Source organism: Grammomys surdaster, unplaced genomic scaffold (assembly GCF_004785775.1).
Source record: "Grammomys surdaster isolate TR1022 unplaced genomic scaffold, NIH_TR_1.0 165, whole genome shotgun sequence".
NCBI lineage: Eukaryota > Metazoa > Chordata > Mammalia > Rodentia > Muridae > Grammomys > Grammomys surdaster.
Window position 1 is genome coordinate 17,108,994 of NW_021604613.1, and position 24,728 is coordinate 17,133,721.

The window sequence follows — 24,728 nt, forward strand, 5'->3', positions numbered from 1 at the left end:
AGAACTGTAATTTTCACATAGTATTCTTTTAAGCTACAGCCCAGGGTAAACATTCCACTTGTCATCTCACAAAGAATACATCTTGGGAAGTCTTCTTAGCCTTGCTATCTTGGTTGTGCACCACCTGGATTAGGAATGGGTTCTCCAGGGAGAATGAAGCTTGTGGCAGGGGAAGAAGGATGTGTCTCTTCCTAATTAGTAATGTGGTACGTTTCTTCTCCTTGGACTGAGAGTCTCAGGGCCACACTCATTTCTCTTACTGAGTGAAAAACAAGCCTGGACTGATGTGTTTCCATGTGTACAGTTGCAGGACCATGGCTGATCTTGGGAACAGAAGCAGGATCCACTGCCCCCTGAGTCTCACCTGCTCCCTGTTCATTGTGGGAATGTGCTATGTGTCTCCTGTTTTCTGTCAAAGTCAGACAGACCTGCTGACTCTTAGCCGAGCTGATCCTCAGTGCTGGGAGTCCTCCTCAATGCTCCTCTTGGAGATGCAGAAGCCTCGTGTTTCTAACACAGTCTCTGGCTTTTGGGATTTTATGATCTACCTGAAGTCATCTGAGAACTTGAAGCATGGGGCACTGTTTTGGGATCTGGCCCAACTCTTCTGGGACATTTATGTAGACTGTGTCCTCTCCAGGAACCATGGCTTAGGAAGGAGGGAATTGGCTAAAGAAGAAGAGAAAGTCTCAAAAGTGCTGCCGAGGCATTTGGAGATTAAACAAGGTGCATAGTCCTGACCTATTGAATCTGTCTATCAAGTGTGAATGTGCTAATGTGTGAGAAGAGGGAAGGGGATCTAGGGGAAACCAATATCTCTCACAGTCCTTTAAAGGAGTGGGGGTCGAGAGGGCTCGAATAACAGAATATTTGTTCATATCAATAGTGTATTCACTATAGAACTTAAAGTGAAAATAAAAGGTCATTAGGAAGGGAAAGAAGGAAAGAAAGAGAGAAAAAAGAAAGAAAGAGATCAGGAAAGAAAGAAGGAAAGGAAGAAAGAGGAAAAGAAAGAAAGAAAGAAAGAAAGAAAGAAAGAAAGAAAGAAAGAAAGAAAGAAGAAAAGAGGCCCAATGTAAAAATTGCAATGTAAAAGTGTAAAGCTTGCCCTAAAATGAAGACAAGTTGTATTGTTAACTCGAACCATAACTTGGTGTTTTCCTGGTGTGCGGGCTATAAGACAAGAATAGGAGCTGAGGGTGGGGAAATGTTTGCACCCTTTAAATGTTCGACCCCTTTAAAGTAAAAACGAAACACTGCTTTTATGCAAATGAAGGAGTATCTTGAGAAATATTTAATGGATGATGTCAAGAGCAAAAATATCAACTAACCTATATTTATACTTTGTTGTTGTTTGAATGAATCATAAATAAGCAATTAACTTCTAGTAAGTTGTTAATTTTTAATAAGTTGTGTAATGGCTTTTTTTCACTGTAGTGAATACTGTATAGTAATTTAAATTTAGTCTTCTCTAGAGGTCCAGCAGAAATGTCCCATATATAGAATCAGAGTGTGAGGGAGTAAGTTATGAGAGACACCTGTGCCCTAGTCATACAGTTTTCCTTCTTTTTTGGGTGTCCTTTCTATCAATACTTTCCCAAATCCAGAGCAAGGGCCATTTAGGCACAGTTAGAATTATTTATGCACTGGTGGAAAATCAAGTAATAACTAATTTTTACTAGTGAATATTTAAGGATGAGCATTGTTATATGTCTCTATAATGATTCAATTGAAAAATTATCTGTCAATAACTGTTCCACAGCTAAGATATTTCAGAGCACTTCTAAAATACATAGTTTGCCCTAACCTCAGTGCCTAAAAATCTCTCACTATTTGCTGAGCCAAGAAACTGGATCGTTCTCTACTGCTATTTATATAAGTAGGTATAGCAATAATATCAGTATTGACTAATAAGAACCATATATTTTCTTCTTCTGAAGCCTCCTGATAGTGGTTTGTAAGGCTTCATTCAGTCCTATCCGAGGGAGCTGTTGTACTTGAGATAACACCGTGTTTGTGTTTTTAAATCCTGAGTTTGCTTTCCACAGTTATAAGAAATGTATCCAGAATAGATGAAGGTAATATTATTGTGCTCAGCTGAACATGAAAAAGATTACCCCTTTGCAACTTCTGAAAGTCACTTTCTGCTCTTCACCAGAGAGCTGAGATGATCTCAGCTGCTCTGCAAACTTTAGGAGAAATTTATTTGCAAATAGTTCAGTAGTTAAAGCTAACATTTCCTTTATTAAAGTTTTTTTAATGTTTTGCACAAGCAATTGTTTGAAGATCAGGAAATGAGCTTTTCCTTTCGGTTGGTCTAACCACAGTAAGATGGAGTCTTGGGTCAAGGAGATACATGCTGGGATGTTAAATAGTTACCGGTACACCGTGGTTTCTTTCAAGAAGCCTCATTTAGGCTCAAGTGCTTCAGGCAGGCTCTGGATGTACCAGGGTGGATCCTCTAGTTAGCTTTGCTTTTGTTCCAGGGTATGGAGTGCTATAAAGTTGGAATGAAGGTGAGGTTGAAGAGGTGTTTGACCCCATAGTTCTCAGGGAAATCATAGACTAAAAGATATAGCTAAAATTACTGCATGCGTAATATGCAAAAGGGCTCTTGTTCCTATGACTTTAAAATAAATTACTTTAAAGCCATTGACGAAATCTTCCTATGAATCATACTTAGCTAAAATACGTGACCCATGAGATTCTGTATACAGTGTGTCACATTTGTTAGTTTTGCATCAACAAATATAAAAACAAGAGACATCAAATCAATATGTAACCCCAGGAAAGTTAATTTGGGTAAGTTCTTACTCTTTTCATCAGGAAAGGGAGGCTATGGAAAGATGTTGATGGATCACAAAGTCTCTTCTCATTCTTCTTTTGTTTGAATGTTCTGAGAGTCTATGAAAGGCCCTAACTCTGGAGACACCGGGAAAGCTTTACCCCCAGAACAGGTGACTGAGGTGAATGATGACCAGGACACCATGGCTGGTCATAACAGTAATAAGCATGGGCAGAACAAGTCAAACATGAGAGCTCTAAAAATTCTAAGGGCTCCAAGTGACATCATGAGAAAAGATCCTAAAGATTACTTATGATCTAGAAAGACACTGACTAATAGCTAAATCCTGTAGGAAGCTCTAAACGTGATCCATAGAGCAGGTTTAACCTTAAATACCGATGGGGTTCTGAGAGGAGGTCAAGAGTTTGAGAAGAGATAGATGGGAAGATGAAGAGAGAAGGAGGAGAGATAGGAGAGGGGAAGAGAGATGTTAATTGGCTGGATGGTTGGTTGATTGGTTGATTGACTTAGGGCAGTACAATGTTAACCCCCAAAGAGGAAGTAGCAGAGTCTTAAAGCACTGAAGACTTCTCAGAAAATAAAAAGATTCTATGTATAAAAATATCATTTGTGTAAAAGTGATACCCTCTTCCTACAGCAGGTTTTGCTTTGCCAGGACATGGGGTGGAATCTGCATTCCTGGAGCGGACAGTTTCTATGTTCTAGAAACATTGTGAGTTTGGAAGTTATTTTGTCGTGAGAAAAGCTAAAATTTAGGTTTATAATCTGATGACATTTGGGATAAGTATCTAACAAATGTTTATAGTTCTTATTTTTTAGACAGAGAACACTGCCTCCACCATATGAACAGACGATTTTCCTCTTTGCTGAAGTTCTCTAAGCCATATACTCTGCAAACATCCATCTGTAACTCAATTGTCAGGAAGTGTCATGAAGTGCAGCCAATGCTGTGGTACAAGACTCTTCATTCCAATATTATTTACCAAAAATAGATAGATAATCCATATGTCCACAACAGGGTAATAAACAATATTATTTATAAAAAATGTGGAAATAATACACATGACCGCAATAGGGTAAGAGTGAACAAGTCACAGAGTAAGCATGGAGTGAGGCCAGCATTGCCTCTAGAAGGTTATGTTCTTGGTGGTTTAAAATGTTTGATTTAGGTTTTGATAGTAAACATGATAAAATGACTCTTTAAAAACTTAAAAATCACATGCTATTTTAATTCACAAATATTATAAATAATAATTTGTTTTACTTAGGCTATATAAATAAAATTCTCAAGACGGAAAATACCGTAAATACAAGTTTGCATGTATGTTCTAATTATATATAGAATTGTGATGGTGGCATAGCAAAAATGTCAATTCTTTCTTTTAGGCAGAACAACAAACCTAAATGTAATGCAGAGACCTGACGAAGTTTCTTTTCTCTATTTCCAGGTGCGTATTCTCAGCTCCTTAGAACCCTTTTCTTAAAGAAGAAAGAATTGATTGAAGATTTGACAAGCATGCAAACACAAAGGCGGGGCTCTAGGTTCACTGGAAAAGAGAAACTGGAAGTAAAGAGAAATTAACGCTACTTTCAGAGCTAACTGGAGCCTTGGAATTAAATAAAAGAATATTTTCCTATCAATCATTTATGCATTTTAAGCAGTATAAATGTCCAAAGACGAATACCATGTCAAATTCTCTAAGAATCCTATTTTCAGCATCTTGGTTGTTAGCTGGTCTCTTCTCATGATAACTGGTTGACCACCCACTCTCTACAGGAGCTAAAGAACTTCCAAAGATGACTGGTGATGAGGGCTTTGTCTCTTTACAGTATGGTACTTTGTCTGGTAAGGCCTGGCAATGCTGATGAGCTAGAGGGCCACACATTTAGCTAGCATAAGCTACACAAATCACAAGCCATTAACTGCTGCATTGCTTATGAAACCAGTGTGGAAGGACTATATGCATGAATGAGATTGCTGATGGTCTGCGATTCTCAACCTCGTCTGAGAGAATAGTCTTGAATATGGAATGAAGAAAAACACCACAAGGGAATAAAACATTCATCTAATGAAAACAAAATTAATAAAAGCTTTGGCTCCCAACTGATGTTATTGGATTCTCTTTATTTGAATCTTTAATATTAGCACGAACCATAGCCAAACTCTAATAAGGTAGCATAATTATCTTTCAATTATGTATTTGCTGTTTGATTAAATATTAAAGCTCTATAAGTGGTTATACTTTGCACTGAAAAGCAAAATAAAATGAAAGTGAACAAGATACAAGAAAAACCTGTCGATATTTTTTCTCTCTGAAAAAATGATCAGCCTGCATGAGACTTGTCCGAGCAGAGCCCAGGCAATCAATGCATGTGAGATCTAGTCATGACACTCTATTTTACCTCAAATTAGACCCATGTTTGTAATCCTTCCCTTAAAGCACATGCTTGACAAAAATTTTGAATTTTAGATATGTTAGCAATTAGCCTCAAGAAAAGTTTCACTGAAGTTTGGGGCCATCTTATAAGTGGAAAAGATGTCTAAAGGGTATCAGAAGATGCAGTTTCATTGGGGGATTAGCTGGGACCTAACAACATGGGATGGAACCCCAAAAGGAGCCAGTGGAGGAGGTGAAGGAGACACAGCCTTAGGCTTTGATTGACTTGGGGAATGAGAACGTTAACAAGCTAGCACTCCAACTACTTTTCTATATAGGCTCACGCTTTGCCTCCATCCTGTTTTCTAGTCTAAGGCATTTCATCAAATTCTTTGAATCTTTTTGAATAATTATTACTTCTTACAAGCAACCAAAGGGACACAATCCTTTTTCTGTTCCTCCCCTTTCGCTGTACTCCATATAGGAACTACAAGTTTTCATTTTCCCATAAAGGGTGAGGACATGAATGGCACTGGTACTGTGGGCCACCCTATGCCTGTTTCCATAATGGAGTCTGTCTAGGTAGAACAGGAGGAAACCAAGCAAGCTTTGGGAACAGGGCTCAAATCCAGCGTGAAGGGCTAGCTGAAGGACTGTGGAAACCATTTACCCTTTTGTGCTGTTAGAAGCTAATAAGTATTCAAAATAGCAGGGCTGCAGTTCAATGAAATGTGGGCATGGACATTTAAATCCATACAACTTTTAGGTGTCACAGATTTTTTTCTTTTGTCATTTTCAGCCATTCTTTAAAAAAAATATCCATCTTTATCTCATAGCCAGTTCAAAACAGACAGTGGGCAGCTACAGCGAGCTGACCTACCCTGAGGTGAGCTGCTTATCAAGCTTGTAAGGCTCTGGAATGATGCAAGAAGGAAAGTGATTATATTAAGCAACGTTGAAAAGGAAAACAATGTAAACATTGGGATCAGATTGACGAGAAACGACATAGTCCTAAACATGCCCGAATCTACTTCACTTTGCAGGCAGTCCTAGGAATGATTGATCAGTCTTTCGGTAGCACAGCTTGAAGACCAAAGCATTGGAGTCTTGTCAATGTTTATTGAGAGAAACGAGTGAGTAGTGACTGAAGTATAGATTCAGGCACAGGGTTCAAACACAGCATGAAGGGCCAGCTGAAAGACTGTGGAAGTCATTTGCCCTCTTTGTGCCTTTAGAAGATAAAGACTCCTAAGTCTGTTATGAGAATTAAATATAACTCTCATAAAATGCTTAGAGATAAATTGTGCTAATGGCAAAAAGATGTTAGATATTATCCTGGATATCAACATAAACATCAGTCATAGCAGTTCAACCCAAAGGGAAAGGACCCATGTAAGTGCTTTGGTAGAAGTCATCCGACATGGGGATTTTAGAAAGAGACACATTTTAAAAAATGTTTGAGCTACTTGTTGATTTAGCTATGACTGTAAGGAATGGTACAGAGACACTGATGTACAATACAGGTTGTCCAATTTCCCTCAATAGGAATATTTTCATAACTATACTACAATCTCCCAACTAGAAAACTGACACAGGCATGATCCAGAGTTTAAACAGATTTCACATGCACTCAAATGTGTGTGTGTGTGTGTGTCTTTTCTAAACCTATTGTTTAGCAGAAGCATCAGATAGAGAACTGGATCATCAATTCAGGATTACAAATGACACTTAAAGGTCATCATTTACATTAGTATAGATCACACAACTGAGTAATACCACCAATATCAAAAGTGGCTCACTGACGGAGACTCCACCACCAGGATTTGACCTGCTGCCATATGCTCTCCTTCACCTCCTCTGCCTTCTTCACCCTCACAGTTTCATTCTATATAGAGGAACTAAGAGAGCTGAGAAGGGAAGTTAGAGAAAATAAACAAAACATAACGCCACACTCTCCACGTAAACCACTTAGAGATATGATAAAGGCTCGCTTCTTTAAAATTCAGATTTTGAATAAAGGTTTTGCCATCACACCAAGGGGCCTTCGAGTCTGGATTCCTTTTCACTCTGAGATGGGCAAGGTGATTTCATCCACAAGGGCAGAGAAGGCCCTGCACACCTGCTCGGCTCTGCCATACAGCTCCATATCCACCAAAGGCTGCAGACCTGAAACCAGCATAGAGAGAAGGCTTTTAGGGAAATAAGTATCTTGGGTTCTAAAGATCTATGTGGCTACAGCTCTGGCTCACAGAGAAGAATCAGATCCCATCTTCGATTCATTCTTGAGGATGCTTCCCTTTCCCTCAACAGAAAAGATAACCAGTACTTAACTCACTCTGGTGTGTCCTACAGTACCATCTCAGCTGCTAGAATAAAACAGTGGAACTGGATAGCCTACTCCAGAGGGCTGTCATAGAAATGTCATTATACCATAATGCCCTGAAGACTGTTGAAACATCTTGCTACCCACTCCCCACCACTCACCCAGCCCATGAATCTGCATCTGAATATCCGGGTGACTCTGGAGTGGCAGACTGGGGAGAATATGGCTATATTCTGAGACCACCTCCCTGCAGCTAACAGTAGAGACTCCATCAGAAAGCCCTGGCTAGTCAAAATACAGAGAATACAATTGTGAGGAGCCCAGCCTAATGGATATGTGATATAATATAACTCCTGTACCCAAGGCTCAAGGAAATCAAGGAAAAGAAAGATTGTAAGAGACAGAGGACCAGGACATTTGCTGTGCAATAGTATCTTCTATATATGACGGGGAAGTTGCATCCATGGAATCACAACAATATGACTGCCTTGTTTAAGACCTGAACAATAGCAGCAGCAGCTAAAATGCTAATGTGCATGGGGGAAATCTCATGGGACCCCACCCCTAGATGAAGGGCTACAAGCAATTAATGACTACTGACTGAGCGAGGGACAGTCTTCCCTAGGAATGAGACCCCTAACTGGTTATCAAATACCAACTGGTCAATCCTAAAATCATACTCATGTAGCAACACTATGTAGACTTAGTGAGTTGTATTTATACATTTGTTTGTGTCATATATAGTAACAATAATTAAAGAAAAAGGGGCCATGAACCTGAGAGAGAGTAGGGGCTAGAGGTGGACATGGAAGGAGTCAGAGAGATGAGACACATTGATTTTAAGAAGGTTTCAGTCTTCCCCCTCGATCTGTTGTAATAGGAATTGGTTGCAAAACTAACAGAACTTGGCAGCTGCTGTTTAAAAATTTGATATGTATAATCTTTAAAACAAGAACTTTTATTTTTAAGAAATCTGTTCTTATTTACATTTCAACATCCCCTAACATGTTAAAGAAGTAAAGACACATATGTGCTGATAATTTTTAAAAATACAGTATTCTAAACTGTTAAGGATTATTTGTAAGAAGCAGTGTGAGTGGTGGACATGCTAATGAACTCATTTTTAGAAAAGTCTTGTATTTGACATTTTAATTTACAGTCAACATGTAACATGACAAGAGCATAGAATGAAGACTCAGAAAATCCTTTTGATAGTGTCATGGCTATGTTGCAGCTATATCTGCACTATTTCCTGTGGGATACAAGATGTTATCTCCAGAATGGTTAAAACATTTAATTTAAAATTATACTTATTGAATTGTTGATGTATTTAATGTATATATGTGTATGCACACATGCATGAGTATGTGCACACATGTGTGAGTATGTAAACATATGTATATGTACATACATGTGAGTATGTGAACATGTGCGTGTGGGAATGCGTATGTATGTGCTTGCATGTGTGAGTATGTGCATGCATGTGTGAGTATGTGCATGCATGTGTGAGTATGCACCTCAGCACACGTGGAGGTCAGTGGACAACTTGTAGGATTCAGTTCTCTCCTTCCACCATCTAGGTTCCAGGGATGGGATTCAGGTCATAAGACTAGGTAGTATGCTTGTTGACCTCATCTCTTCCACACACCCCCAATAAAAACTAAATAGAGTGATTCAGAAACAGGACAGCAGTATCCACTTCATACACAAGAGTTTTTCTTCTTGTTGCTCTTGTAAGCTCCTTTAAAAATATGTTTTAAAAATAGCTAAAGATATGACCAAGAACCTAGTCCTCTCCTTGATCTATACTTATAACACATACACACATACTTTGCATTACACACGGTCACACACACATGTGCATGCATACCCACACATGCACACACTTATGCACATGTACACACATACAATGTGTAAACATGTATGTACACACAACCATGCACGCACACACACACACACACACACGGACCAAATAACTGGTTATATACTTATGTAAAAATGTGTGTGTGTGTGTGTGTGTAAGTAATATAGCATATAGATTAGAAACTGATAGTCCAGAGGAAATCACCATACCAAAACTATTTAGTTAAACATAATTTAAATCAGGAATGTGCTAGAAGGCTATCAGAAGGGTAGATGTAGAGTCTAGAAACTATTGAATCATCTGCTCTGTGGTTATTCTTCTGGAATAAATACTGAAATACTGAGCCCCTGTCCTTCTGACAGCATTTAAGCAAACCAAGTGGAGAAACACTCCATTTCAGTATGGTGGTATTCTGTATTCCTCTTTAACATATTTGTTTTCATCAAGTGGCTTTTGGGCTATAATAGCTTTGGCTAGGTAGTGTTATTTTTCTTTGAACAGAGAATCAGTAAGGTCAAAGACAGAGCCCCTGAAGTTAGTCAGATAAGGAAAGTGAACAGCAAAGAAAGCTCAAGAGGGGTGTGGGATGCAGTCGAGCAGACACTGTACCTGTTACATACATTCTAGGGCAGAATAGAATGCATTTTGAATGCATCAGACAGTTTCTCTTTAGCTTGAGAAATGTGTTTATGGTGTTATGAGCATCACTTTTGCCAGGTTCATAGTTTCTTTTGTATTTGACTTCTGATGATTTGATTATAATGTGTCTTGTCTTGTGGTGGGCTCCTTTGAGTTCTTTTTGGGGTTTTCAGTGCCTTGTTGTTGTGGCACTCCATTGTCTTTCCAATACTTGATGCTTGGAGCCATTGTTTCTTTGGTTATGCTTTCTGGTCCTCTATTCTGCCCTAGAATGTATGTAACAGGAACAGTGTCTGCTCGACTGCATCCCACACCCCTCTTGAGCTTTCTTTGCTGTTCACTTTCCTTATCTGACTAACTTCAGGGGCTCTGTCTTTGACCTTACTGATTCTCTGTTCAGCTTGATTTTGTTTTCCATTGACTGCTTCCACTGTAAATTTTCTTTTCTTTTTGAATTTCAAATTTTCTGTGAAATTCAACACACTTTGTTCTTTGTTAAAATTTCATTCATCGATTGCCTGATCTCATTGACCCTCTTATTGGCGATTTACAAATATTTTAAGTTGTTTTAGGTTATCATACAAAGTGATGGATTTCATTAGGAATTTTTATATATGTGGCATTAAACTTTGTTGCTATTCATTCTCCTTCTCTGCTTCCCTTCCTCTGCTGCTCTCCACCCTGGACCACTCCCGTTGGCTGGTCCCTTTTCTTGCCTCAGATAATGTCAACCCGCCCCACTTCTCACATGTGTTCCATTATCTGGTGATCATCTTGATTTCTCTGTCAGATTACTTATATATTTCTCCTTTTTGAGGGTCCATTTCTGGAACTCTGTCTTGTTGCTTTGACTGGACCAGCTTTTTCATCTTCTTCCTCCTCATCCTAGGAACCACACAGCCAAAATAAAACAAACCAACCAAACAAACACACAAAAACCTCCCACAACTTCTACTCTTCATTCGTTCTCATAAAGCTCTTCCTGTATTCTCATGGGAAAGCCCCTGTGACAGGTTCATTAGGAACACACTTCTCAAATTTTCCTATTAGTCTGAGCTTCTGTTTTTGTTGTTAGAAACCCTCGGATATGTAAAATGTAAAGATAGTTTCTTTCAATCTTGCACTACAGATTTTTTTAAAGGTCCCTACCAGTGTCACCACCACAACTAACAACAATAAAAGTAGTGCTCACACTTCCTTCCAATGAAGGTATCTTTTTTTTTTTTATATTATTTTTTTTTATTGACGAGTACACTGTAGCTGTCTTCAGACACACCAGAAGAGGGCATCCAATCTCATTACAGATGGTTGTGAGCCACCATGTGGTTGCTGGGATTTGAACTCAGGACCTCTGGAAGAGCAGTCAATGCTCTTAACCGCTGAGCCATCTCTCCAGCCCCAATGAAGGTATCTTAATCGTTAAATTAAGACTATAATTGGAAACAGATGATATTTGGGTACTTCAAATTGTTTAAAAAATTAGATAATTTTAATTGCATATTATGTATTATAATGTCACTTGAATTTAGAAATACTCTCAACTTTTATAATTTCCCTTCCTTTTATGATTTTTCCTTTATACATCGATGCTTGTATAAACACATATGAATAAATTTATATGAGAGATCTTGATATTTCTTAAATATGCATCATTCTTACTTATTTATCCTTACTTATTCAACCAGATCTTAGAAGAGTTACAGTGTTGAGCTGTACATAGTTATAGTTACTTATTCAACCAGATCATGGAAGAGTTACAGTGTTGAATTGTGCATAGTTACATAGTTACACAGTCAAACTGATTTCTTTCAGGGCAGGAATGTGGGATTGGTGTTTTATTCAGCCCCATGTTTTGTACTGCCTGTGAGGAGAGAGCAGCCTTGGCGAGTGCTGTCATGTCGGCTTACTGCCTCTTTGCTTTCCAGCCACACCTTCCTGCTCCAGCCCCTGTCTTCCGTCTTCAGCTTCTGTCTTTCCTGAGCACAACTGAGACAAACAGTGGCAAGTGGAGGGCTAAGCAGATGAGCGAGAGGAAAAAGGATTTACCAGATGTGTGTGTATGGAACTCCACTCTCAAATGGAAAGAAATAGCAAATGAGATAATAAAGCCAGAGGTTATACAGTTTTTTCCTTTTGTCATAAGAATATTAAAAACTTCTTCAAATCTAATTTGTTTTTTGAAAGTTTTAACCTAATTCATTTGCTACTAACTTTCAACATTCAGAATTTAAAGAGGTTTGGGGACCTCCTTCTATAAAATTCTCTCCTACCCCGTCTGTCTCTGTTTTTCCCTCTCTTCCTCCTTCCCTCCCTCCCTCCCTCCTCCATTTCAATTAAACTCCCATGGTCTCTGGAAATCTCATTATCTTAGATATTGATACTGAATGATTCTATTCAGTTAATATAAATAGTGTCCTCAAAATGATCACCACATTTTCTATTCCAATGACCTTAAGCTTCCAAGTAATATAAAGGTCATCTTCATTTACAAAATGTGGTAGTTTCTTAACAAAACTGTCATCTACAAAGGCCATCATCTCCTGGGCTAATTGCCGTACTAGATGAATTTAGAAACCTTCTGTCAGGGCAAATTTTAGACTATTACATGCCAGTAGCAGGTATTTCTAACTTTTAATAGCAATTCTGTTTTTAAAAGAACAGTAAGGCAATGAGAATCTTTTTGCTGTTATCTAGTGCTTTTATTAAAAACATGGAAATAAAAACAAGTGGCCAATAACTTTATTTAGCTCAATTTAATTTAGTTGCATTTTCCACATGTTCATAGGTGTGGTTATCATACATCTGGCTCTATTTGACTTTAGTGTAATTTTGATAAGTCTGTATAGAGAATGTATAGGTTATGGAGGATATTCTTATATAATCCATACTACCAATGATGAGAAGGAGTTTGAAAAAAGATTATATCCACACCATATTGAAATAAGGGAGGATGGGCACAGTGCTTGCATACCATGCCTAGGGGCCGAGTTGACCACCCCCCCACACACACACTACTATATCAGTTGGCAATAATGGCACACATCTGTAATCCTATCTCTAGGCAAATAGATGATAGAGAACCAGAAGTGCAAGATTATCTTTCAATACACAGCAAGTTTTAGGTCAGTCTGGGCTACATAAGACTCTGTCTCAAAACAAACAAGTAAGCAAACAACCCTTTAGAAATATTTGAGTGAGGAGATACACAATGAGAAATGCTAGCCATGTAGCTAGCACATGTGCCTCATGTGCACGTATTCTCATGCCTCGTGTGCACGCATCCTCATGTGACACATCCTCATGTGCACACAACCTCATGTGACACATCCTCATGCCCCGTGTACACACATCCTCATGCCCCGTGTACACACATCCTCATGCTTTGTATGCACACATCCCCATGTGCACACATTCTCATGCCCTGTGTGCATGCATCCTCATGCCCCATGTACACACATACTCATGCCTTTTGCACCCATCCTCATGTGCACACATCCTCATGCCCCGTGTGCACCCATCCTCATGTGCACGCATCCTCATGCCCCGTGTACACACATCCTCATGCCCCGTGTACACACATCCTCATGTGCACGCATCCTCATGTGCATGCATCCTCATGCCCCGTGTGCACACATCCTCATGTGCACACATCCTCATGCCCCGTGTACACACATCCTCATGCCCCGTGTGCACACATCCTCATGTGCACACATCCTCATGCCCCGTGTACACGCATCCTCATGCCCTGTGTGCACACATCCTCATGCACCATGTTTAAGTGAAACAAAGATGGTTAATACAGAAAAAAAGATAATAAATTTAAATCTTAAAAAATAGCACTTTGTGGGGAGGTTTGAAGTGGTTGGTCAGTGAGTAAAGTTACTTACTACACAAGCAAGAAGACCTTAGTTCAGATCCGTAGCACCCACATAAAAATCTGGCCATGGCAGCACAGACTACTAAGCCTAGCAGAGTGGAGGCATAGGCCTAACTAGCACTTGTTGGACACCAGCTTACCTCCAAGTTCAATGAGAAACCCTGCCTTGAGGGAATAAGGTAAATAGTGATGGAGTAAGATACTGATGGGTTTTTTTTTTTTTTGGCCTCCATGAGTGTTTGCAGGTGCGCCTACCACTAACATACCACATGCATATATTTCATACACATAAGAAAATTAGTATTTTTGAATCATAAGAATATTTATATAATAATTCACATTTCCTGTAAAAGCATCTCAAAGGTTCTAATGTAAGTGGAAACAGGTGACATTTTGAGAATTGAAAGTACTTTCTAAAAGCTTAGGAAATTCTAATTACATATTACACATTATCATATTATGTAAATTTAGTAATGCACTTACTCTTTTATGATTTTCTTCTAAATTTTATAATTTTCTCTTAATAGTATAATAGTGGTAAATACATATAAACATATTTAGACAGACCTTGATAAAGTCATTTAAATGTGCATTAACTTTTTACTCTTAGATATGAAATTGGACAAATTATGATATTAGAATACAGACATGCACTATGAGGAATCTAAAGTAGACACTGTAGCAACTGCACTTGTGAAGGCTGACTCAATAAAAAAGTTTATAATTCTGCAGCTTTTATCAGATTACTGGAAAATGGAAGTTAGGCAAAAAACAAAGTAAAGATGTCACAAACTAAAATCTTTTCAATAAAGCCCAGTAGGCCAGTGACATTTTCCTGAGAAGGTGTAGTGGATGCTGACTTTGTTTTGGATACTCATCACTATCTCAAAGATGCTTAGACAGAACCATAGCGTGGGATTTTGTGTTGGTTTAAAAGCATAAAAAGTTCCCCTACTGTCTTTGTCCTAGGCCCCTGACAGCTCTGAGAATTCATTTCCTTTTATATTATGACTGTGATTTCAAATCTTTTTACTATACTACTTTTTGTTGCATTGACTAGACTCTACCAAGTTCTGTATATAGTTGACAGTGTCATGTGTCTAAGCTACAGCTCTCCAACTGTCATAGGCTGAATTGTGACCCTGGAAGCCTCAAGTTTATAAAGCTTTAATCCCAGAACCTCAGAATATGACGATATTTATCACAAGGTCTTTAAAGAGACAATTACAACACTAAATAATGGACTCAGTGGTGTGTGTGTGTGTGTGTCTGTGTGTGTGTAAGACAATTAATTTAAAATGATGTCATTGGGGTAGCCTTATTCAACTATGACTAATGGATGTAAACACAAACAAACTGAGACTATGTGGACATGGATGGAAGATGACAATGAATGAAGGGAAGAGACCTCAGAAGAAGCCAGTGCTGATGACACCTTGAGAACTGGCTCAAGCCTCCGGGACAGAGGAAAATTATCCTCTGACCCCTCTTTTCTCCTGTACTGACCCTCCTTTACACCTATCCCCCCTCTTTCCCTTCCTTTCTTTTTCTCTTTTCCATGTTTTTTTTCTCTTTCTTCTTTACTCATTTTTCTTTCCTTTTGTTTACATTCCCTGCTCTGTTGCTGTGTGGTATCTATAGACAGCATAACTGTGTTGAGAAGAACTCCTCCAGTACAGAAACACACAGACATCATTCCCCTCTCCTACAAGTCTCCAGATCTTACAAAATTTCTATTGAGAAACTGTTAACCACAATAGATATATTCTAAATAGAAAGAAGATGGTGTGGCTAAAAACCAGAGTCTTAGTAGAGTACCAAAATCCTTCATTATTTAGCAATGAGTTATGGCTGACAATGTACAACTTAGAACAGAGAGCTGCATGGTATTGGCACAGAGACAGGCAGGAAGATCAATGAAATAGAATTGAAGACCAGAAATGAACCCACACACCTATGGTCACTTGATCTTTGACAAAGGAGCTATAACCATCCAGTGGAAAAAGGACAGCACTTTCAACAAATGGTGCTGGTTCAACTGGAGGTCAGCATGTTGAAGAATGCAAATTGATCAATATTTATCTCCTTGTACAAAGCTGAATGAAGCCCAAGTGGATCAAAGACCTTCACATAAAACCAGATACATTGAAACTAATAGAAGAGAAAGTATGGAAAAGGCCTCAAATATTTGGGATGGGGAGAAGTTCCTGAGCAGAACACCATGGCTTATGCTCTAAGATCAAGAATTGACAAATGGGACTTCATAAAATTGCAAAGCTTCTGTAAGGCGAAGGACACTGTCAATAGGACAAAGCAGCAACCAACAGATTGGGAAAAGATCTTTACCAATCTTGCATCCAATAGAGGGCTAATATCTAGTATATACAAAGAACTCAAGAAATTAGACTCCAGACAATCCTATTAAAAATGGGGTACAGCGCTAACAAAGAATTCTCAACCGAGGAAACTTGAATGACTGAGAAGCACCTAAAGAAATGTTCAGCATCCTTAGTCATCATGGAAATGCAAATCAAAACAACCCTGAGATTCCACCTCACACCAGTCAGAATGGCTAAGATCAAGAACTCAGGTAATAGCAGATGCTGGCAAGGATGTGGAGAAAGATCCATTGTTGTTGGGATTGTAAGCTGGTACAACCACTCTGGAAATCAGTCTGGTGGTTCCTCAGAAAATTGGACATAGCATTACCTGAGGCCCAGCTCCTGGACATATACCCAGAAGATGCTCCAACATATAACAAGGACATATGCTCCACTATGTTCATAGCAGCCTTATTTATAATAGCCAGAAGCTGGAAAGAACCCAGATGTCCTTCAACAGAGGAATGGATACAGAAAATGTGGTACATTTACACAATGGAGTATTACTCAGTTATTAAAGACAATTAATTCGTGAAACTCTTAGGCAAATGGATGGAACTAGAAAATATCATCCTGGGTGAGGTAACCCAATCACAAAAGAACACACATGGTATCTATTCACTGGTAATTGGATATTAGCCCCAAAGCTAGCAATTCCCAAGATACAACTCACAGACTACATGAAGCGCATGAAGAAGGAAGACCAAAGTGTGGATGCTTTGGTCCTTCTTAGAAGAAGTAACAAAATACTCATGGGAACAAATATGGAGACAAAGTGAGGGACAGAAACTGAAGGAGGGGGCCTTCTGGAGACTGTTCCACCTGGGTATTCATCCCATGTGCAGTCACAAAAGGTAGGTGCTGATGTGGATGCCAGGAAGTGCATGCTGACAGGAGCCTGATATAGCTAGCTGTCTCCTTAGAGGTCTGCCAGAACCTGACATATACAAAGGTGGATGCTCACAGCTAACCATTGAACTGATCATGGGATTCCCAATGGAGGAGTTAGAGAGAAGACTGAAGGAGCTGAAAGAGTTTGTGGGTCCATGGGGAGAGCAACAATACCAACCAACCAGAGATCCTAGGGTCTAAACCACCAGCCTGGGAGCACATAGGGAGGGACCCATGGTTCCATCTGTATGTGTAGGGGAGGATGGCCTTGTAGGGCATAGGTGGGAGAGGAGATCCTTGGTCCTGTGAAGGCTGTATGCCCAAGTGTGGGGAGGTGGGAGTGGGTGGGTGGGTGGGGTCATAGCCTCACAGAAACAGGAGGGGGGGGGGTGGGTGGGGGGTTTCGGGGTGGGGGCAAATGGGGAAAGGGGATAACATCTGAAGTGCAAATAAGATATACAATAAAAACAAAACAAACAAAAAGAACAGAGAAACCATATTCTATCATTCTAAGATGGGAACATTATTGGCCTCATTTTAAAATGGTGGTATTGGGCTGCTCAGGTATTACTTACCTGATTTAAGATTACTAACAACAATTGCACTTTTAAAATAGTAAAAATTTACCATGTGCCAGATGCTATTGTAATGTCTCAAGTGACTGATAGCCTTTAGTGTTCATGGTGATCTTGTGAATTAACCAATGTCAGGGACTGAATCCAAAGACTAAGTAATATTATGAAAGTTGGCATTTTAACAAGCAGCCTGAGTTCCTGACCAACACCCTCTTTTGGCTTTGAAAACCTTACTTGACCAGGACTCCTTAAGGAGAGGTAGACTTCTGTGAATTCAAGGCTAGTGTGATCTACATAGGAAATTCCAGGCCAACCAGGACTACATTTCAAGACTCTATCTCAAACAAACAAACAAACAAAAAACAACAAAACAACTTAAACAACAAAACTCAAAGTGCCCCTTACTTGTTGGTGAGTCTAGGTCAAAGGCACCCAGGAGTCTGGGCAAGAGTGTTTGTAGTTCCTCGTCTTCCAAGTTGTTTCTCTTTTCACTGAAGCGGTCCATCTCTTTCCTTGCTGAAGGTGTTTGAGCAGAGCTGTTCACTTCAGTAGGAGGAATCTGGAGATTGTCCTGCAGTTCCTCCTGGTGTACAGATGGGAAACTACAAACTTTCCTCAACATCTTTTGTGGGTGACTTTGTTTCCTGGTGCTCTGCAAAATGATCTCTGGGGATTCAGAGCCTGGTAAAGCTTTCCCTGAACTTGCTTGACATTTGTGATTTCTGTCCACCTGGGCAGAGTTAGGAAGAGGTTCCCATTCTGGACTTTCTCTAGTGACACTCCTGATGCAGGAAGAGTCATTTCCTTCCCATAAACCATCTTCTGGTAAAGAATGGACAATCTTGGATACTATGGTTTGAGGAGAAGAAGAAGGATGGAATGGCTGCAACAGTGCCTGGGTAAAGAAAATCTTCTTTAGGAAGAAATAATGTAGTTTCCCCACAAATACATTACAGTTCAACATCCCAACTACATTGGTAACATGTTTTCTTTTTGTTTGGTTGGTTGATTTAGTTGTTGTTTGCTTCCCACTCTTGATATTTCAATAATTTTACTTTATGCTGTCACTCCAATATAAATTTAAAGGTGTGTAAGACTGGGCCTTGCTCAAGTTGTAAAATGTTTCAGAAACAACTCCAAGAAATTTGGAAAGATGTCTAATTCTGAGTATGTCTAGCTCTAAAAGTGTCAAAAGGGATTTCTGAAAACATACACTCATAGTGATTGACAGGCATAAATTATTACAGTAAAACGTGATCCTCAGGAAAAGCCTCAGAAGTGTGTTATAAGGGACTTCATGAGAAGCTGGAGGCACAAGATTCTAGGGCTGTGTTCCACTGTTTTCAAGTTTGTGCCCAGGGTTCTCAGGAACCTAGAGAAGAATGTCACTGTTCACCATAAATGTTGGTAAAGTGCCAAAAAGACTGATGAAGAACAAGCCTGTGTTAATTGTATACCTATTGTGTGATAGGCCCAGGGAATGTGGTAATAAAATGGAGTTTCCAGAATTGGGAAACAATATGTGGTGAAGGAATTTAGTAATATGTAAATAAAACTTGAAGTATATGAGAATGTAAGCTCAGAAATTAAGGCTGGACTTCAACAACAACAGAAAGCCTACATATTCATGGGAACTGAACACATCTCTACTCAATGACCACTGAGTCAGGGAAGACATGAAAAACTTTCTGGAATTCAATAAAAATGATTACACAGCATACCAAAATTTATGAGATACTATGAAAGCAGTACTAAGAGGAAAGTTCATAGCACTAAGTGCCCTCATAAAGAAAGTGGAGATTTCTCATACTAATGAGTTAGAAGTACATTTGAAGGCTCTAGGAGAAAAAAAAGAAACAAATGTACCCAGGAGGAGTAGATGACAGAAAATGATCAAACTCGGGGCTGAAATCAATCAATTAAAAACAAAGGGAACAATACAAAGAAATAAGAAAACTAAGAGCTGATTCTTTGAGAAAAATCAACAAGATACACAAATGCTTTGCTAAACTAACTAAGACGCAGAGAGACAGCACCCAAATTAACAAAACGAAAAGGGAGACACTGGAAATTCCAAGAGTAGGTCTTAATTCAAAAGGCTGTTCGCCATAAAATTGGAAAATCTAAATGAAATGGATGATTTTCTAGACAGATTTACCAAAGCTAAATCAATATCAGGTAAACCATTTGAACAGTCCTATAACCCCTAAGGAAATAGAATCATCCATCAAAAATCCCCAAACAAAAAATAAAAAAGCCCTGGGCCAGATGGTTTTAGTGCAGAATTCTACCAGACATTAGAAGAAGAGCTAATGCCAGTATTCCTCAAACTATCCCGTAAAATAGAAACAGAGGAACACTACCTAATTCATTCTATGAAGTCATAGTCACTCTGATACCTAAACCACAATAAGACTCAACAAAAAAGAGAATTTCAGAGCAATATCCCTTATGAACATTGATGCAAAAAACTCAATAAAATACTAGCAAACTGAATCCAAAAACACATGAAAGAAGTCATCCACCATGATCAAGCAGGCTTCATTCCAGGGATTCAGGGATGGTTTAATATACAAAAATCCATCAATGTCATTCACCATATAAACAAATTGAAAGAAAAACTCATCCCATTAGATGCTGAAAAAGCATTTGATAAAATCCAACACCCTTTTCTTGGAGAGAACAGGGATATAAGGGGAATACTTAAACTTAATAAAGGCAATATACAGCTAGCCAATAACCAGCATCAAATTAAATGGACAGAAACTTAAAGACTCATCTATACTGCTCCTAGGCATATACCCAAAAGATGGTCCACTATACTATGAGGATATGTGCTCCACTATGTTCATAGCAGCTTTATTCACAATAGCCAGAATAGGAAGCAACCCAGATGTCTCTCAACCGAAGAAGGGATACAGAAAATGTGGTACATTTACACCATGGAATACTATCAGCTATTAAAAACAAGGACATCATGAATTTAGCAGGCAAATGGATGGAACTGGAAAATATCCAGAGTGAGGTAATCCAGACCCAAATGACATACATGATATGTACTAACTCATAAGTGTGTATTAACCAAAAAGTTCAAAATACTTATGATTTATCCCACAGAACCAAAGAAGTTAAACAAGAAGGAAGGCCCAAGTGAGAATGCGTGAATTCCCCTTAGAAGGGGGAACAAAATTGTCATGGGAGGCAGAGGGAAGGAGGGACCTGGGTGAGAGAGGAAAGGGTGAGGGGAATGGGGGGGGGCGGGGCCAGGCATGGGGAGAAATAAGAGAGAAGCCCAGAGGGCTAGGAGAATGAACAGAAATATGCAGCTGCCAAAGGTGGGTGTTAGCAGATAGGTTTCTGTGACGTCCCAGAGACTCAGGATGATGGAGGCTCCTAGGAGTCAATAGGAGTGACCTTAACCAAAATGCCCAACACTGGGGATATGGAATCTGAAGAGACCAACTCCAGTAGCCAGACAGAACCCACAGTGGAGGGATGGGGACACTAACCCATATACAAAACTTTTGATCTAAAATTGGTCCCATCTAAAAGAAATGCAGGGACAAAAATAAAGCAGAGACTGAGGGAATGGCCAACTACTGATTGTCCATTTTGAGACCCATCCCACAGGCAAGCACCAATCCCTCACACTGTTAATGATGCTATGTTGTGCTTGCAGAGGGCTGCCTGGCATAGCAGCCTTCTGAGAGGCTCTATCCTCACAGCTGACTGAAACAGATGCAGATTCCCACAGACAAACATCGGATAGAGGTCAGGGACCCCTATGGAAGAGTTAGGGCAAGAGCTAAAGGCCCTTAAGTAGATGGCAACACCACAGGAAGACCAACAGTGTCAACTAACCTGGATGCCTGGGAGTGCTCAGAGACTGAGCTACAAACCAAAGAGCATACAGGGGCTGGTCTGAGGCCTCCGGTGCATATGTAGCAGAGGGTTGCCTTGTCTGGCCTCAGTGGGACAGGATGTGCCTAATCCTACAGAGACTTGATGCACCATTGTGGGAGGATACCTAGGGAGGGCTACCCTAGCAGAGGGAAAGGAGGGGATTTGGGGAGGAACTCTACCAGGGGGTACCAGGAGCAGGGGAGGATTTGTGATGTAAATAAATAAAAAATAAAAAGTAAACAACTTAATATCTGCTGTTATAGCAAAAGTTTCGAAATTTTTTTTAATAATCTGTCTTTTCAGTGTTGTGTGTATTGAAATGGAAAGCACCCGTACAGGATTTCAGATGCATCCTGAAACACAACCATTGCCTCTCCTGCTGAGGAAAGATTGACGGATTGTGTTAGACTAGGACATTAGGCAATAATTTTCTGGGGGAAAGGAAAGAAAATTAATGCGACACTGCAGAGAAAATTATTAACTTTGTGGTCATTTATAACAGTCAAGAATTTAAGCGATAATTAAAATTTTAGAAAGCTTGTATCTGCCATAGGCGAGCTGGATATCTTTTCAGTTCTTAAATGGTTTTCTGACAACAACTGGTGAAACTGAATGTGAGACTTTTTCTTCTCATCTCTCTCTCTCTCTCTCTCTCTCTATATATATATATATATATATGAAATTGGCAAGCTTCAGGAGGCTCAACATAGCCCAGTGAGTCAATGTTCACCACATGACCAATATATATTACAAAATGAAACATGGATAGTTCCGCTCAGAGAGCAGCTAGAACACTGGGATTTTAATAAAGTTGAGTATGAAACAAACACGATTTTAGATTTCATAATGCACTAACTGTTTCAAAAACAATTGCTCTTTATGTTTGATGTTGTGTCAGTTGATAATACCTTAGTTATGTGATAGGCTACAGCAAAATTTCGTTCTTTCTTCTCCTTTTTAACTGCACCTTTATGTAAGACTGGATTTTTTCACGCACTTTAAGTAAACCTATCCTTATAGATTGCTTACAGCGAGGAAAGTTCAGCTTTCATTAAGTCCCTAATTATAAAGGTTTAACAAAGTACACAAATCATTGACACTCTTCTAGGCTCTAAAAACACCCAGTTATTGCTTGAAAATATTATAATATAACAGTTTATCAATTTCATATCTCAGTTAATGAATATGTTTTTGAAACACTTCTCAGTCTTTGTTGTTATTGACAGGATAAAATAGCAACAGATATAACTCACAGGGATAAAGCATCCTAGGGAAGTCCTCAACACCTTAACAATGTACAAAGGGATCCTGAGGCCAAATGCTATATGGGAGCCCTTTGCTCTATCGCTTCCTCTGTGTAGCAAGACTGCAGTCTGGAAGTGTACAGCATGGTGGGTGGAAATGGGAGCAGATTTAGGGAGATGGAGGAGAGTGGATAGGAAGAGGCTGGTCCAAGTGAAGTGTGAGACTTTGGGAAGCAGCTCTTCTTTGGCCTGGCAGGGAGATACTTGAGGTTAGACTTTCAGGTAGTCCAGGTAGATAGTAGCGCTCACATTTGTACCTGTAGGTCTCGCCTCATCTGTTGCAGCTTGGTCCATAGGTTATCCTGGTTGGTTGTGAGCTCCTGAATCTTCGTTTCAAATCTGCAGTTCTGTTCTTCCTGTAAGGTGTATGTACCTTGCAATTTGTCCTTGTATCTGCGTAACTGTTTTCTAAGGAGCCTGAAGAGAAAACAGGTTTGCATAAGAGTGGAGTATCACACCTACAGTCCAGTGAGAGCTTCGCAGGTCCTCCTGGTGGGCAGCCTTTGCCTTGACTACCATGCCACTCCATCAGAATCCCTTTGCTGCTCTGTCTCTGTGGGCAGATACCCTTTGTGTTCATTACATATGCCTTTCAACTAAATATCTCACCGACTTCAACCAGCTTTAGAGAACTCACCAGGCCTGTTGGATTACTTTTGACAACATGGTTTAGCATCAACTTACATTTACACATTAATACCCCATTTGTAAAGGCAATTCACTTAGCATGAAGACTACAGAGAAGGCATACAGTTCATGAATCTCAGATCTGTTCGCTTATACTCTCCCTTCGTGTCTTTTGCCCCTTGAGGTTATTGCTTCAGTCACTTCCTTGCAATCTATGCTAGCACATTACACTTTCAACAAGGCTTTGCTTGCTTCCCCATTACCTCCCTACAAGGCAGAACTCCAGCTTCCTCCCTGGCACTGTCTATATGCTTCTCTTCTTGATTTTTATGTATAGTTTTCCTCGATGTCCAATTACTCAGGTTTTTATCTAGTCTTCAGCCTTAATTTCTGAGCTTAAATACTCATATACTTCTGGTTTTATTTATATATTACCAAATTCCTTCACCACACGCTGTTTCCCAATTCTGGAAACTCCATTTTATTACCACACACACAATAGGTATACAATTAACATGGTCTTGTTCTTCATCAGCCCTTTCGGCATTTTACCAACATTGACAGTGAACAGTGACATTTTTCCATATCAGAGCCTTTGAAACTCCTAAGTGTCATAATGCCTGGAAAAGGTCTTGAAATAAAGTTTTAGGCCCCACACAAAACAGGTGTCTCCAAAGAGTCACCTTTAAACCTCTAGTCACAAGGAAGCCTGATCCAAAAATCCTAATTATAGTTGGAGTGCCAAGCATTTTATATGGTAGTTTTTTCAGAACCGAGTCAGTCCAGGGGTTATATAACTCATAAGGCAGCATTCTCAGAGGTATGTAGACAGGCTGTCAATACCACAGTGCTGTGTTTCACTAATCATGACAATGTCTCTTTTTGTCCCATGTAGTCCAAACCAGACATCCTTTTCTCCTCTCTGGCCTACCCACCATGTTTAAACAGCTGAAGTATCCTCATTCTTCAGTAGCTTAGGGGAAACCAAGCCAAGCCTTATCAGGAACATTTATTCTTTCTCTTTTTTTTGTTGTTGTTTGTTTTGTTTAACAAGATCTCACCATGTAGCTGCCTAGAACTCCCTAAGTAGACCAGGTTGGCTTTGAACTCAAGAGATTCACTCACTTGCCTCTGTCTCTCAAGTGCTGGAATTAAAGACA

The 24,728-nt window shown here is 39.5% G+C and overlaps 2 protein-coding genes across 2 annotated transcripts in view; one reads left to right on the top strand and one right to left on the bottom strand.

Moving 5' to 3' along the window:
- The first annotated feature begins 314 nt into the window (after positions 1-314).
- Positions 315-4,388, top strand: Fam237a (family with sequence similarity 237 member A). Its single transcript, XM_028765740.1, has 2 exons — positions 315-726; positions 4,255-4,388. The coding sequence occupies exons 1-2, from the start codon at positions 315-317 to the stop codon at positions 4,386-4,388; spliced, it is 546 nt and encodes a 181-aa protein (XP_028621573.1).
- Positions 4,389-7,047: 2,659 nt separating this feature from the next.
- Dytn (dystrotelin) overlaps positions 7,048-24,728 on the bottom strand; it is a 63,290-nt gene continuing 45,609 nt past the window's right edge. Inside the window, exons 13-15 of the mRNA XM_028765825.1 lie at positions 23,199-23,358; positions 18,140-18,629; positions 7,048-7,350 (exon numbers count right to left, since the gene is read on the bottom strand). Of these exons, the coding sequence (XP_028621658.1) occupies positions 7,247-7,350; positions 18,140-18,629; positions 23,199-23,358 (754 nt within the window). The 3' untranslated portion in view covers positions 7,048-7,246. The remainder of the gene's footprint in view (positions 7,351-18,139; positions 18,630-23,198; positions 23,359-24,728) is intronic.